The 16725-nt window shown below is 40.7% G+C and overlaps 1 protein-coding gene across 2 annotated transcripts; it reads right to left on the bottom strand.

Annotated features, from left to right (window-relative positions):
• Positions 1-1504: 1504 nt before the first annotated feature.
• atad2 (ATPase family AAA domain containing 2) lies at positions 1505-16557 on the bottom strand. 2 transcript variants are annotated; one of them, XM_084358612.1, is made up of 30 exons: positions 16189-16557; positions 14942-15099; positions 14353-14408; positions 14030-14213; positions 13794-13875; positions 13549-13630; positions 12690-12887; positions 11930-12047; positions 11677-11691; positions 10945-11046; positions 9801-9909; positions 9405-9520; positions 9026-9200; positions 8698-8786; positions 8282-8441; positions 8024-8114; positions 7536-7713; positions 7272-7408; positions 6935-7067; positions 6549-6735; positions 5645-5830; positions 5365-5500; positions 4519-4715; positions 4179-4338; positions 3938-4060; positions 3534-3707; positions 2708-3442; positions 2394-2527; positions 2058-2186; positions 1505-1710 (listed from the first exon to the last, which is right to left on the bottom strand). In XM_084358612.1, exons 1-30 carry the CDS (start codon positions 16384-16386, stop codon positions 1678-1680), a joined length of 4575 nt encoding a protein of 1524 aa, XP_084214738.1. In that variant the 5' UTR covers positions 16387-16557; the 3' UTR covers positions 1505-1677. The 2 variants fall into 2 exon arrangements, with proteins under 2 accessions (XP_084214738.1, XP_084214739.1); XM_084358613.1 differs by lacking the exon at positions 11677-11691.
• Positions 16558-16725: the final 168 nt, after the last annotated feature.

Genomic DNA, 16725 nt, shown 5'->3' with positions numbered 1-16725 from the left:
AGATTTTTTTTTAATGATCAAACGGCGTCATCATTCAATGTGATACGTCCTGACGTCATTCCCCGGCGACTCTCGGTGCTCTGACAATTTCGGAAATTTAGCAAAAAAATATGCAGTATTTGCCTCACTGTATAATACTGTTCATTGAGGGTTTTTCAGTAATGCGCTGTCAAGAAAGAGTACGATAATAACAGTGTTTACAGCGAGCCTTAAACTCATTCGTTTCCTGGCCGGGCTGTATGCCAGGTGTCCTTACATGACCTGTCAGGGCAGTATGAGAAGCTACTTGAGGACAACACTGACATTGCAAAGTTCCCTTTCAGTACACCTGATCGAGTTTCTCGCCATGCTTCTCTTGATTTTTTTTCATCTTCTACGCCGTGTTCATAAGCTACTATATCAACGCCTTATTATATATTAATAACTGTGCGAAAATAAAATGCTTTGCGGATAGTAATGAACCAAGAACGAATATAACAGGAGATAGAAATATCAGAAGATGACTTGCTATCACTTAAGTGCACACTTAAACTATCCAGTGAATAAAAAAATAAAGATCCCAAATACAGAAACTGAATGTCAGACAAAAGAAGCAGTGCATGGCTGGAAGATTATGGTGGCATATATTATCACACTTAGGGTTTTTGTGAGGAGCATTTCCAGATATATGCAGTGACCAATATTTCATCTTGTATTATACAGAAAGAATGATCTAAAGAAATTTAAATGGGAACCTACATCAATCAAGTATTGTGCTTCTGTAATGTTGGAGGTGTTCTTAGAGACAGATTAAAAGAAAGTGGTCAAAAATGATGCAGCAGACACATACTGCCTCTGTAATGGGTCAGACCTTATAAACCCTCGTTTCAACAGTGTTTTACAATCCTGGTTCCTGCAGCCCCCCCTCCAACAAACCTGATTTAAATGATCAGCTCATCATCAAGCTCTGCTCAAGCCTGATAGTGACCCATTCATTTGAATCAGATGTGCTGGGGCAGGGAAACATCTAAAACATGCAGGACAGGGGATTTACCGGGTGAACGCCAACATCTCTAAAATGTAAGATATCCAGTTTGTATATACAGGCTTTTAAAAATCTGTAACTTGGCTGATATCACATACAACTGTTTTCACATATTATATGTAAATCCTCTTTGTAAACTGATTTTGATTCTAATAAACCCATGTATGGGAGTTAAGACAGGGATGCATATTAATCCTTTCCTCCCCCATGTTTTCTCAGCCAATATGAGTATCAAACAATCAACATTTTAGTTACAAGAGGGTTTTCTCCCATGTCAAGCAGAAGATGTAACAAAAGACCTATTGGGAAACAACTGTAGCAGTGAAAACAGGAATAGAAGTTAATCATGACACTTTCTAATACAAATCCCCAACACACTTTGCCAAGATTTATGTCCAAGGTCACACTATCACGGCTATGAAAAGATTCTTCAGAAAATGAAAACTCTAAATCTTAAAACACACAAAAAGACACAAAAAATATTTAGAGGAAAACCATTTAATTAAATATAAACAAAAGAGGTAATACAAAGATTGAGCTAATGCACAAATAGAGGTTCCTATAGGTTTCTATGAAAATAGAACCAGTGTTTGTATATTTACAACGCTAAGTGGATGATGAGCATAATTAGTAACATTGTTGCTGTAGAAAAGTCAACAGAAGTCTTCAATCTCTTGTTCCAACTCCTAATCAAATGACAAGGAAATGACAATAGATTAGAAACATTAAAGTACAAAGAAGTATGCTAATAACATTAAATAAAAGTTAAATTAACACTGAATAACACTGGCAATATTCTGTTGAGGCTACAAGTAATCATCATTACCTTTCACTCATCTTAGATAGCACTGAAATATTAAATTATGAGAAAACTGGAATATCATTAGCTTTCAATGATGCAGATGTTTTGACAATATACACATGTGTAATTAATAACATTAATGAGGTGTGTCAGGAGCCTGCTGTTGGGCTCACAGGCTTCCTGTTACACCTGTGCTTTTCTTACTCATCTTCAGTACAGTGCAACACTAACCTGTATAAGTGCCGTTTTGTTGTAGTCTCGTCTGTGTCTATAAATGCACTGGCAGAGCAGAGCATAGAGTTTCTCCAGCTTGTAGACCTCATAGCCTTCAGTCTTGGTCACCAATCTCTCCAACAGCTCCTAAAGTAATGAGGAAGAAAGGCGAGAGGATGAGGAAAGACAAGACAAGACAACAGATTACAGTTGTAGTTGTCAAACTACATACCCTCCTGTGGAGAAAAATCCCAAGGGTACAGGGTGGAGGAGTTTTGAGGGCTTCTATGAGTTATGTCCAGATGCAGAAAACCCAGTAACTATGTAAACCAACACCCACAGTATCCCACATACCTTTAATTTGACTTTGTCCACCACCAGAGGAGGAGTTTCCTGGTCCAGGATCTGCAGAGCCTTGTCAACATCGATAAACTGCTGCTGCTGCACAGTGGTCTTCAGAGATCGAGTTATGCGTCTCACACACCGCTCTGAGACACAAACACACACAAAGTGTTTATAATGGATGACAGTCTATGGACACATTCACTCAGAAACATGATTGCACTTTGCTATCTAGAAACACTGCACTGACTTTCTTTAGCTAGAGATTCATCTGCAGTTCTCTTGATATTCTCTTCACACTTTGTAAGACAGTGTTAACATCAAACCTGTGCTTGTGTCTTCCTCTCCTTTGACAGCTTCAGAGTCATCTATGGTTGAGGTTTCTGTTGCTTCCACCTCCATTGGTTCAGCAGGGCTTTTCTGCTCTGCCTCCTCTACAGTAAGGACCTTGTTGTCGTCTTCTGCCTCTGTTACAGTTTGACATTTGTCAGTCTCAGTTTCTGTCAGTTTCTGACAATTAGTTTCACCACTCCCCTCTGTGTTGGACTGTCCCTGGGTATCTCCCTTTGTCTCAGTGTGGCTGTCCTGGTTAGTGTTCACTGAAATAGTTTCACTGATCTCATTTCCTGCCTTTGTTAACTCTTTGTTGTTTTCCTCTGACAGTTCTGGTTGATCTTTCACAGCTTTATCCATTTTTTTTTCGTCGACATTTTCTGTTTTGTCTGGTTCACACAGGATAGCCTCATCTTCAGCAGCTGGACTCATCTCCTCTTCCCCCTCCTGACTGTCCTGCTCCTTCTCAATGGGCTGTAAACTACTTTCCTTAGCTGGTACAGGCCCCGACACTACATCAATCACCATCTGCTCCTCCTCTCCTCCTGTCCCCTCATCACACTCTGTTCCTCCTCCCTTCTCAACCTCCTCCTCATCGTCCCCATCTTCCTCATCCTCATCAGAGCCCAAGTGTCCATCATCTCTGGATGTGTGGGGAGAGGAGGAAGACTTCTTCTTTGCATAGACGCCAGCAGACCAGCGACTCCTCCGCCTTTTCTTCCTCTGGGCTGGAGGTACAAAAGAGGATAAGGATTTTCTTTTTTGCGAAAGTTCTTTCAAATGCATAATTACATTTTTGTCATCTACAGTAGTCTTTACCTGAGTTTTTAAACACTGTGACAGCAGAGGCACTTGTATTGGGAGTCACTGCAGCTGTGGGTCCAGTCGGCTCTCTTTGTGGGGTCATGTCAGTGATCTTGGCCTCAGCAAGAGATTTGGACGCTTTGGGAAGGACGTGGTAGAAGGAGGGAGCATATCGGACAGTAGAGCGACCTAGTTAAGAAAGCACAATGCTTTTTATCAATACAACTCTGTGAAACCGTTTCTGAAAACGAATGTCTGGATGTGCAGTCTTGGTTTAAATCACAACTGAGTTGAATAGACACGGTTGAGTACAATGTACAAGTTAAAATTATTTCTGCCATAAGTAATATTTAAAAACCAGACTCACACAACTCACCTAACTAACCTTCTAACTGTATACACATACACACAGCATTCACCTCTTGTGCCGCGTGACACTTTCATCTCCTCACAGATCTTCTCAAAATCTTCATCCAGTTCATCTTTAATGATAGCATGGACGGTGTCTTTCAATGCACATGCTCTGTGGCGGATCTGACGGTCTGGAGGAAAAACACACCATTCAAATGGGCAAAAGTGCAAATTTTATGTTCAAACAGTTGTATTATCCTATCCAGTTACTGCTAGTATCTGTTCTCCATGAGCATTATGGCCGAGTACCTGAGGGGTCCCTGTCTGGGTTGTATTCAAGGGCATTCTGCCAGATGAGATCTACGTCTTGGAGGAACTCTTTGACCGTCTCATACCGATGGAGGTCGATCTTAGAGAGAACTGTTGACAGGTCCATAGGCTTCTTGATCACCTCAGCATAATCTGGTACCTGAAACACATGACAAGGAGGCTGCTGTGAGTGGGAATGAATGGAAATAATGACAGTAACACAACAAACCTGTTGGAAGTAGTCATTATTCTCAGTTAGGCCAACAGTGGGTCAGCATTAAGTCAGGCTATATTAGGGGATAACAGGAAATAAGACAAAAGCATTTAATGGAACAGGTACCTCTTCTAAATCCACAGGCTTTGAAAAAGCCTTGAAGCGTTTATCTTGGGAAAGGCGGTTGGTGACATCACGCAGGAAGAGACGGAGCTCTCTGAGGGTACCTTCCTCCTGTTCCTCCAGTCGTTGGGTCTCCTCTTCTGTCAGCTGACGCGGGGGAGGTGGAGGGGCAACAGGAAGCACCTCCAATGCATTGAGCGCTGAAGAAAGTGGAAAGGTGATAGACACACAAAGTGAGAAGTGAATTTAATTAACATAGTGCTACATCCTCAAATATGGTGATGTATCTAAAGACTTCTTGCTCCCGAGAAAAGTTTTACATGCCTCTTCCTAACATCCACTTTTAGCCTGCAGCTGACAAATCAGATGCGATGAGCAATACTGCGCATTGTGCAACCAATATGTTGCTACAGATTCAAACCAATTGTCCAATTTAGACATGGATGAAGACACTCCTATTGGATTTTCCATTGAGCTGGTGTTTGTTTCACCCACATTGACTAAAAAAAAGCTTCTAAATAATACACTTATTCACTTAACATTATTAATATCACATAGACTCTTAGTATGCCGACAGCCTTCCTCTCTTCTCTATCTCTCCAAAAATACAAAATACCTTTCACATATATTATCTTGCATTTTTGCCTTTTGTTGGTTTTATGAACATATATATATATATATATATATATATATATATATATATATATATATATATATATATCTCATTACAGCAAACTGCTGCTGCAGTGTATACGAAGGACAAGAATGAGCCCTGAACAATGCTAGACTAACACTGAGTTTAAGAAATACTAAAACCCACCTCATCTTCAACTGTATTTTATCTCTCACCTGCTTTCTTTTTTGAGGCAGGGGCCTTGGAAGCCTGAGTGAGGATCAGATCCTCAAAGAAGTTTCTTCTTTCTCTGCTGGTGGGGACCTGGACATGGAAAACCTCTCCATACTGCTCCCGAAACAACTCCTGCACCTGAGAAGAAAGGTGAGAGCAGACTTGTAGTTGAGTATTGTGTCCATCTCTCACGGAGAATCCTTTTATATTCATAAAAATTAGACGCCTTGACACCATATTTTTACTCCACCAATCTACAGTTTATCATTCTTCGTTGCATACCTCCATACTGAGTTGGTCATATCGCAGGCTGCATGTAGCAAGAAGCAATATAGGAGCGAAGGCAGGGATAGAGCTGAGCAGGCTGAGGAAAGTGGCTCTTAAGGCTGGTCCCACAGTTTCCCACCACTGTCCGATGTGAGGGATGTACAGGATACTGGGAGAGGTTCGCTTTGCTTCAACAAAGATCTGCAAACAATATTTGGTGTGAATACTTGGATGGAAATCTACAAACATGCATGCAGAACATTGGCACTTTCGCAGAACCTAAGATTGGGATCAATATGACAGGCAATGATAAAAATGAAATGCATAAATCAAGGCCATGATGAGGACATTAAAGAGTGGACAACACATTGTACAGTGACAATAAGCTAATGCCCAATTTATCAGTCAATTTGATGGAACCATTTTGGTAATTTATAATGATTTAAGCCAATTTAAGTAAAAACATACAAAAAATCCCTCTCAAATTTTCTCAATTACATCACTGAAAATGATTTTCAGAAAAAAGGGTTTTCTGACTGCTGGTAAAAATAAATAAGCAACTTCCACACATCACGTTTGGAAGAGTGATGGCTCATTCAACCTCTTTGAAGTGAGTATTTGTTTGTAGTACATATTTATCCCCACTTCCCATGATGTAAGAAGGTGAGGCCCATGAACTACAGTCTCTGTGGCAGCCATTTTGGCCAGTGAAGTCCACTGAAAAGAACACACTGAATTTGACAAGGCTGCAAGAGTAGAATAGTCGACCCGAGAAGTCTGAGGTCTGATTTTATGGATCTTGGGTTTGTTTAAATGTAAATGACGCAACGTGAAGACACACAGAATTGTTTTGTCTCTAAATATGTATATAAATAATTATTCATAGGAGTTTTATTTTGCGTAGTGGTATCTCATTTACCTGAGCACAAGTCTCTTCCGGAGCTGTTGCGCTGGCTCCAAACAGCACGGCCATGTCTAATGTGTACACAGTGAATTTCTCTAGAGCGTGGAGGACAGCTGGAGCCAGGTGGGAGCTCTGACCTGACCCTGGTCTGCCCTCCAACAGAAGTCTGGGACGGTAGGAGGTTGGGTGGCTCAGCACACTCCTAAAAAAGGAGAGATGACAGAGACACCAACTTATTTCAGTTGTCTGTGTGAGCTCGTTAATTTCCCTGACAGATCCGGAAAAAAATTTGGGTCACTGGGACACTAGAAAGCTTACAGGACATTGAAGCAAAGCAAAGATAAAGGGAAAAGAAGAAAGACAGCAGCATAAAATTACTTCATGAATAATGTCTAACCAACCTGCTGATGTTGAGGAGTCCCTTAGCAGCAGGTGTTTTGAGTTGGGAGAGAGAGGTCTGTCCATTGGAAAAGACTTCCAAGTCTTCATCCTCACTGAACATCAAATCGTCCTCAGACACAACACAGGCCACACCTGGAAATAACACACATTCACAAACACACAGCAGTTACTCTTAATGCCTGACTGATGCTGTGAAAGAGGTTGGTAAATAATCATCTTGGTGTGTTCTCTTCTGTATCTGCCCAGGGACAATGGGGACATTAAATGACAGAATGCCTGACCATGAACAGAATAAATTAATCCAAAACAGAACAAGAGAAAAGAGCAATACTGGACCTTGTTCTCTCTTCCTTTTTAAGCCTTGTTCAGCATGTGGGAACACTCTGCCGACTGTGTCGAGAATGTCGTGCAGGGCGGCGCTCAACAGAGGACGGATGGCAGGTATCAGGGCTTTGGCAGGTGACACTATTGCCCTAAGAATCATAATCAGCATCATTTGTACTTAAGAACCATATGCCAGAACCAGGCACCAGAAATGCAAGAATTATGTTTACACTCCAAAAAAAAAAGAAAAGCATTAAACAGTTGTACTGGTTATACCTCTGGGAAGCTGGCACCATCTTGGACATGGCAGACATAAAGTCTTTGTTTGTGATGGCTATGGAGTTGACATCAAGCACAAGTTTCTGAGATGAAGAGTAGATTTGTGGGTAGCGACGGCGCAGTGCGCACAGGGCAGCCTCTGAACACACTGCCTTGATGTCTGCTCCGCAATAACCTGGCACGCAAAGACAGGCATGTTATTAAAACGCTCACAAAAACAATCAGTGTACAGTCTGTAGTTGTAAGTGAGAAAACTGTGTGCCAGTGTCGGGATCAGTTGGAATCCGAGATACAGGCCTTGCCCTTTGCTCACACCCAATCATTTCTGAGATAAAAATGGCTTTTTTTAATGTTTATTACAAATTACACAGTATAACCATTTTTCATTTAATGCAATTGTTATTTGTATTGGTGAAAAGCATAGAAATGTGTATTTTTAAAGCATTTTAAGTCCACTGTTTGTACATTCTTGGAAACAAACATACCAACACATTTATCAGCCAGTTCTTCCAGGAAAGTGTCGGAAGGTGGTGGAGTCCACTGTCTGGTGTGGATCTTCAGAATGTCCCTTCTGGCCTACCGTACAAAATAAGGTCACAACATTTGAATTTCAAGTTCTGAAGACCCCTTTACTGTTTCAACCAAAAATGATTTGAGTGAGCTCAGATTTGGCTGCAACCCACGTGTCAGTTTTCTCTTTTATCATCTCTGCTGAGTGATAAAGAGCTACTACAGTTCCCCACCTCTCTGTCTGGCAAGCCGAAGAGGAACTCCCTGTCAAAGCGTCCTGGTCTTCTCAGAGCTGGGTCGATGGAGTCCAGTCTGTTTGTAGCTCCTATCACAACAACTTCTCCTCTGGCATCCAATCCATCCATAAGAGCCAATAGGGTCGACACAATGGAACTGCAGAGGACCAAAAGATTTGAAACTGGTCAACATTACAATCAGTAACGTGTTTGTGTGTGTTCCCATTTGAACCATGAACTAGGCTTATGACAGTCTATACCAAAAGCTGTTGAGAGACCTGGCAGCCATATCTGGCAACCCACCAAACAATCGGACGGTAATCTTTACTGTTCTACTCTGTAGATGTTTCACTCACTAACCAATCAATCGCCACACATGAACTGTACAAAGTAAGAACAGGAGTGCTGCTCACCTGTGGATCTGGTCCTGACGGCTGGACCTGACTGGAGCCAAACCATCAATTTCATCGAAGAAGATGATGGACGGACGCATCTGGTATGCCTAGGTTCAATTTAATAGAATTTCTGCATTAACTTTAGATCTGATACCTGATAATGTACAGGTATCAACTTTATTTGAATCTAAATGTTAATGTGTCAAAATACAGTGAGTTAGCTTTAACAATAAACGTTCTCTGATACTCCATTGATCGTTTTATCTTTTACTAGCAATAGTAAGCAATCACACATGCAACAAAGGAAACGAACCAACTAAACTCATGGATGAGGAGTTTGGTTTACCTGATCAAAAAGCAGTCGTAGCTGTCTCTCAGATTCTCCCACCCACTTACTGAGGCAGTCCGCTCCTTTCCTCATGAAGAAAGACACCTTTCTTTCCCCCTGACTGCACTCATTGGCTAGCGCTCTGGCTACCAAGGTTTTCCCTGTGCCTGGAGGACCATAAAACAGACAGCCCCTAAAGACAAGAGGAAATATGACAAGGATTTTATTAGTGTTTAACTGGCATTAGAATCCAATTGAGGCCTGAGGCAGAAGTAGAGAAGAGATTGGACAAACTCAGAAAAAAAAGGACTAAGGAAGACAGATATTGAGACACACAATGTAAAAATTAATGCTAAACTATATTGTGAAATTTTTGCTTCTTAAACACATTGTTTACCTGGGAGGCTGTATCTTGAACCTCTCAAAGACTTCTGGGTACAGGAGAGGGAAGACCACCATCTCCTTCAGTGCGGAGATGTGTCTGCTCAAACCTCCAATGCTTTCAAACCGCACCTGGATGACAAAAACTGTCATGTTTAGATTGACATACAAACCTACAGTGGTGTAGGCTTAACATCTATTTAAATGTGATAATACATGTAAAAGATGTGAAATAAGTATATCTGCTTATCTTGTTATTTTTGTAGAAGCACCCTGAAGTACTTATCAAGCTATATTGTGCTGTGAGTGCTATATGTAAGTCAAAACAATAACATTTACCATCATGTAAACAGTCCCCTGTTTATGAGACTACTCTCTGTGTTGGCATCATCCATCTATCGATGCAGCTTACCGTTCTGTCTATTTGCATGGGGTCCACATCAGCGAGGCTGGCTCCAATCTTCATCCTGTCCTTGTGGATCCCCAGCAGGTCTTCTTTCACCAAGTTCATAGGCAGACATCTGCAGGAAAAACACAGAAAATAACTCTTCAGATTAATTTTCTTGCTAAAACCTTTGCATAAAAGGTTTTTACAATTATAAGAAAATACTGTGTTTAACACATGATCCATATAATTATAGGAAATTTTCATTAAAATTGCAGTGCAGAACCTTTGTCTCCCCCCTCTGGCAGAGAGAGTAAATACACAAACAAAGTTGACACTTAGGACACCACAGGCTCCTTCATAGTCCTATAGTCTGTTGCCACAGATTCCAGATTTAAAAACTCCAGAAAATTCTCCTGCAAATTCAGGGAGATTTTTACCTGGCAGTGGTAGGCTTAATCAGTAATGTGTTAACTTTGTATGTACCGGACTTTCATTTATATGTAAAAGTCCCACAGTGCAGGTCAAAATAACAGGATGCGATGTAAAACTTAGTTATATCAGTTATGTCTTGAAAACACTACAGAACTTTGAAAGTCATCAGATTGCTGTCCTTTTCACACAACACAACTTTCTGCCTTGTAGCCAAGAGTTTTACAGTCATTGTGATTTTCACACTACATGACTGGTTAGCGATAGGGGGTCACACACTACAAGATCACACAAGTGACATGAGACACGTGATTCAAACAGTCTAAGATGTTTGTGTGTTGACTTGCAGCGAGAAAAAGGAAGGAAGAAAAAGTAAATGCTAAGGGTGAGCGAGGGGATTATGATGAGTCAGCAAGGATTATTTTTGCACTGAAAATGTATGTTCATTTATTGAAACAATATTTTAGGAATGAGTATTGATACTTTCACAAAATATTACTATTTTGTGAAAGTACCAATTTATTCTTTCACAGAATAAATTAGTACTAATTTATTCAGTGCAGGGTTTTTTTGGTTAAAAATAGTCATTTGTTGACCTCATGTAATAATATAATTACTGTATAATAGTTACTAATTAATCCTTCTATCACCCACCTGTGTTCGGGCGAGGTGCTGAATTGTTTGTCTACCTGAACCTGAACTGTACGACAGCTGCTGCTGCTGCTGCTGATGCACTCACCTGTTGACTGGCCTGCTCCTGTTCTTACTTCTCCGTCTCTGGAACTGCTCATCATCTGAAGATGAGGAAGTGGAGTCACTACTGTGGATGGCGTGTCTCCTTCTACAAAGGCAAAAGATGTGGCCACATTATCTCTAATCCTATCTGTTCATTCTGACTATCAGCTTTTCTACAACAAAGAATCCAAACTGCATTCAGGTTGATTTTTTTGTTATGTTGCCACCAGCAACAACACAGGAATCAACGCTAGCAAGTTTCTTTTTTAGTATAAAAGAAAAACAACCAAACACAGTTAAACAAATAAAAACAAACATACACTACATCCCCACCCTTCACTAATTAGTATTATAGCTTTTATACATACACATTGCTGATACAACTGTAATAATCATATGCAACAACAACATAGTTGCGATTCATCCAACCACTTCAAATGACATAGTGACCATGCATGACCCCTGAACACACAAGGAAGGCCTGGTTTGCAGACTTTGTCTTACAGGCTGGCTAATATAAATTCAGCTTTCAAACAACTGGTCTTTCTTTGTTGCAAGAAAATGACAACAATTAAGTTCCATTGAGGGTTGGTTGACCCTCTCAATACTCTTATCAAATTGTCACCCGAATGTGCCTCATCTACAAATAACCACAGTGCTAGCAAAGACAGACAGCACCCCAAAAACAAACTACAGACTACCAATAAATACAAGGACAAGTAGTGGAGGGTCTTACCTCTCAGAACTACTCCTGAGGGTGGGACGAAGAGAATCAGAAAGAAAAACATACATACGAATGTAAGGCTTATGGGCGTGATCCTGTTCTGGACACTCTATTAGTCAGACTACTCTTGCTGACTGCTACACAAACTATTTCATAAGATATGAATCATACTGTCAAGTGTTTTTGAGAAAACGCATCCCTTGATAGCAGATATTATATTTCTCAATTTTGGAGGGGTGACTGGTGGCTGCACTGTCATACCAACCTGCTGGTTCTCCTGTTGTAGGGGCTCCTAGGGGCTGTGGAGCTGAATCTAAACCTGCGTCTGGTAGGAGATGAATGGCCCTTGAAGTACATGCTGCGCTTCCTGGGCTCTCTGGGTTCTAAGGAAACAATAATAACCTCATCAAGCTCTGTCAAATTTAACAGGATGGCATTGTGACATTTTAAATTTTATCACACAACAAAACTTCTGTCCTGTTCACACAGCACAACTTTCTGCCTTGTAGTCAAGAGTCTTACAGTCGTGGTTTTGACACTAGATGACTGGTCAGTGTCACGGGCTCACACACTACAAGATGAGACATGGGAATGATGCAATCCAAACAGTCTAAGTTGTCCGTGTAAATGTAATCAAATGTCTGTCTGTTGTCTGTCAAATTTAATAAAATGATATACAGGGCTTACTTAAACAGTACAGTTTTTAATAGAATAGGCCAATATAACAAGAATCCTAAAGCTTTTGCAAAATGCTCAACTATGTCATGAATATGACAACCCTGATGGGACAAAGAAAGATTAAGTATTGAAGTAATTTTAAGTCCTTCTCATGTTCCAATCTGCTTTAGATTTTCAAATGAATCACTCAGTTTATGTGTAGATTAACTCTACCTGGTGAACAGAGGTGTACGATGATCTTTAATAAAGTCATTGAAGCAAATTTGAATACTAACAGTTGTAATATTGGCAGAAACTACAAACACTGAATAAAATAAGGCCCAGGTGGAAATTAGTAAAAGCAGTACCGTCCTGTGGGGCCTGGTAGCGAACCACAGTCTTTCGCTGTCTGAAGTCATAACGCCTCTGATTTTCTGCTTCCTCATCCTCGCCATCTTCGTCGTCCTCTTCATCATCTTCCTCCTCCTCCTCCCCCTCGTCGTCATCATCATCATCATCTTCTCTATCTTCCTCCTCCTCTTCATCACGATCATCCTCATCCCCTCCTGTTAATTAGAAATAAACAAACAAAAATCTGCTTAGTTTCCTGCAACAGGTAAAAAGCAACTGTGCCTTTTAAGGAAGAATTAATTTTCTCAAAAAAAAAATTGTGCAATTCTGCTCTTGATTAAGTTTAGATAGTACAAAAAAACTTAAGATGAAAAATACGCAGTTGTGAATTTGGGTGTATGCCTTTTTGGACAGGGGCAACAAAACATTGGGAAAGTTGTTGAATGCTCCAAAGATGTTTGGTCAATGTTTGTAACATTCCACAGGTAAAAAGGTTTATCGATAACAGGTGATAGTATCATGATTGGGTATGAAAGGGGCATCCTCGAAAGGCTCAGTTGTTTACAATCAAGGATTGGAGGAGGTTGAAACACATTACAGTATAAAGGATATTACTTCATGGGCTCAGGAAGACTTTGTGAAGCTGTTGTCAGCAAACACAGTTTCGCTGCAGGATTGCATTTTGTTTTTATTTACGCTTTATACAGCGTCCATTCTTTGGAAGTTGGTTGTAACTTAAGGACACCAGGTGTATAAACTGAATTAATGAAAAAGAATGAATTTTTCTCCAAAACTGGATGGACCGAGACCAGCATGCTGTACATGGTATCTCCCTGCTATGTGCCTGAAATGGTTATTAAACCTAATCCATCTCACCTTGGTTCTCCTCCTTGGTGTCTTTACTGTCTGCATTCGTCCTCAGAGATCTTCTCATTCTGCCCCTGGTGTACATGCCAAGCTGCTCAGAGGAAACAGGCCAAATGCTGCTTAATTCACTGCTTTGAAGCTTGTTGCAGGTTATTGAAGAGTAAAATTACCAACTGTCAACACAAAAACTAGGATTACACAACACAGTGTACAGTTACAAATGCAAAAGTAAAGTTTCCTGTGTGGGTTATGACCTCTTCTTTAGTGTCTCTATCTCTCAATCTGCGTCTCATCTTCTGCATGTCATCCATCTTCTGAAGAACAGCTTCAGCAGTGCTAAGGGACAATGAGAGGAAAAACTTATCAGATATTTTACTCATTAAAAGTCCTTTCCCCATCCCACTGTGTATGCTACTTTGTTTTGTAAGATACCAACTGAAGCAGTGAGGTAGGAGCCACAAGAAGCTGGAGTGGATGTTGCTGAACTCACTTGGTGATGAGGCGGTCATAGAGCACTGACTGGTTACGGGAATTCAGTTTGTATCTTGTGATTCGAGAACTACGTCGCACTGAGTGATCCTCCTCTCCCTCCTCTTCTTCCTCCACGTCTCGGCTCTGTAGATTAAACCGGCTCCTCTTGGGAGTGGACGACCCCTCCACTTCATCTGGAACATCTGGGGGATCAACAAAAAACTGTTTTTGTTAGCCTATTAATAGTATGGAACCTCCTAAAAACTATATGCTGCTTTGTGTGCTATGTAACTTAGGAGCTTCAGTTCTCAGTAAAAAAATGACAGTGTAGCAAACTTTTACCTGCTTGCTGCTTGCCACTGGATGCTTTTCCATCTCTCTGCAGCCTGGAAGATTTCCTGAAGACAGAAAGCACACATAAAATCAAAAATGAGTTCCTCGTGTCACTCACTATTTTACCATTACTCATTAATTGACTGTTAAAAATGTGCATAGTTAGGCTATGTGCAAAAATTTGGCTAGAAATGGGAAACACCCTTAATGTAGTATTAACAAAGAATTTCATATGGCAAGCATACATTTGGAGAATTTATTGCTGAGATCAGATCTTTCTTTTTCATCTTTTCATCAATGCCACTGTATAAATTGCAGGTCATGTGCAGTCAACACACAGAATTTGAAAATATTCCAGATAATTAATCATATTCTGGCTCAAAATATCGTTCACACGAAGTCAAAAAAACAAGATTTCCTCCAAAAGTATCCTGAGTGCATTTTGTAGACAGGTTGTAGGGAAAATAATATCTACTACGCAAATCTCATCACATTTTACTTCCAGGAAGTGAATTAAAAATGTAGGCGGTTCCAGCAACATGTACACATACCCCTTCAAAAAGTACCACTAATCTTAAAGTGAGTGGGCCTGTGTTACCTGGTGCAGCATCCTCCAGCCTTGTCTTCATTCACAGGGGAGCTGGTGGTCTTTGCTTCCATGTCAGAAAAAGAAACCTCTAGTCGAATTCTCTGGCCTCGGGTCCTCAGAGAGTGATGGAGACCACTTCCCTCGTCCTGCTTCATATCGGCATGTCCCTGACAAAGTCACATTAGGAAGTTATAGTTCAGAGCACATATAGAAGGAATGAGTGTTTGCTCGATTGAGTTACAAATTCAAATTACTATGAGCTCAAATAAAGAATATTTATCAAGTCTGTGTAAAACCATGTTAAACCACTGTACTTTCCACTTATTCAATATTCACATACAACATTTTCAATAATCCCATTTATTTCTGCTAATTTGATCTGATATATTGGATTTAAAATTCTATTTAAACTTTCATGCAACACACACAGATTTCATATATCACTGGGCAGCAGTGCCTGCTCAGTGAAGGAAGCTACAGGCACAGCAAATGTGACAATATCGTGGTGTTATGTAGTCACTAACCAACTGCTGCTGACCACCATCTATCTCTGCAGGCACTTTGTTAAAATGCTTTGGCAAGTGTCTCAGTAGTAGTGTCCTAAATGTAACACTGTATGTAATCACTGTAACTTAACATCCATGCATGACTGCATAAAGCTTATGTTTTCATAACTGAGATAAAGGTTAATGTGCAGAGATGCACTGCAGTATGTTTTTCGCAACTTATTGTCTTTGTTGTGAAATGACATGTCCGAGTTAAAATGTAATGAATGAGTTAATGAAGAATGAATTAATGAATGAAGAAGTGCCTCCCCCCCTCCACACATCACAAACCAAAACACACCAACCATGTAACAATAATAATTATCCTCATCTGTGACATAGAGCTACTTGACAGCCTATAGTTTTGTTATATGACCGTGACACATAACACAAAACAAGACATTACATTTTAATGCTGTCATAACAGTTTCAGTTTGAGTGTAGGGTTTATACGTTGCCATTAATGTTACACGAGAATCGACCAATGTCCAGCAGACATGCGAGTTTCAGTCAAATGTTAGCAGAGGCTACTGTTGCTCATTCTGACACTTTGTCAGTGCCATTAGCTGAGAAGTGACAAGCTGACAGGAGAGCTAGTTAGCTTAGCATGCTAACAAAACTAGCAGACCAAAGTTGCGTTCATAGATTATTTATACACCTAACGAATGGTGATGTAGTTATCAAAGCAGCTGTCTAGGTGCACGAGCTCACATTAGCCGTGTTGTTTTCGGGACTGCTGAAGCTGTCATCCAGGGCCTGGGAGGACCGGGTTAACCGGGCGGACTTTCTCTGCGAGGCGGGAAGCAGCGACAGAAACTCGGAGCTAGTATCCAACTCCATAGACCTCCTCTTCGGTGTTGTTGCCACCGGCTCAGCCCCGACACCGCCACTGCTGCGTAGTATCACCATCTTGACTCCAAAGCGACGTTATACTAGCACGAATGACGGATTACCAGCCTCTCTGCAGCCTTAAAACGTCATATGTTTAGGATACCGCCAACATAGCACACATAACGGTGCTATCCACCAGCTGACATGCACAAGCTCCTCACTAAACCCTTGATTTCTGGCGCCATAAACGTCAGAGGTTATGAGGTAAGTAGCTAATGAGCTACCGCCAGGAAAAATAGATCCCTTAGCAAAATTGTAAACTCAGTCAAGCTTACAAAGTAACTTTATTTTGATCACACTGGTGATGAAGCATATTTTGTTAGTCACTGCTGTTGTTGTTACAACACCTGTAACAGC

The sequence above is a fragment of the Pagrus pagrus genome (genome assembly GCF_965226575.1).
Source record: "Pagrus pagrus genome assembly, chromosome: 7".
NCBI lineage: Eukaryota > Metazoa > Chordata > Actinopteri > Spariformes > Sparidae > Pagrus > Pagrus pagrus.
Note: the sequence above shows the minus strand (reverse complement) of the source record. Positions and strands in the feature narration are given on the sequence as shown.

Bases quoted from the DNA above. Each gene is read 5' to 3' on its own strand.
- atad2 (XM_084358612.1), bottom strand. From the start codon at position 16,386: ATGGTGATACTACGCAGCAGTGGCGGTGTCGGGGCTGAGCCGGTGGCA. The intron at 13,631-13,793 runs GTCATAACCCAC...TCCTCTGAGCAG, and splicing joins ATAGAGACACTAAAGAAGAG to CTTGGCATGTACACCAGGGG. The intron at 6,736-6,934 runs GTTGGTTAGACA...CTCCTTTTTTAG, and splicing joins GGACTCCTCAACATCAGCAG to GAGTGTGCTGAGCCACCCAA.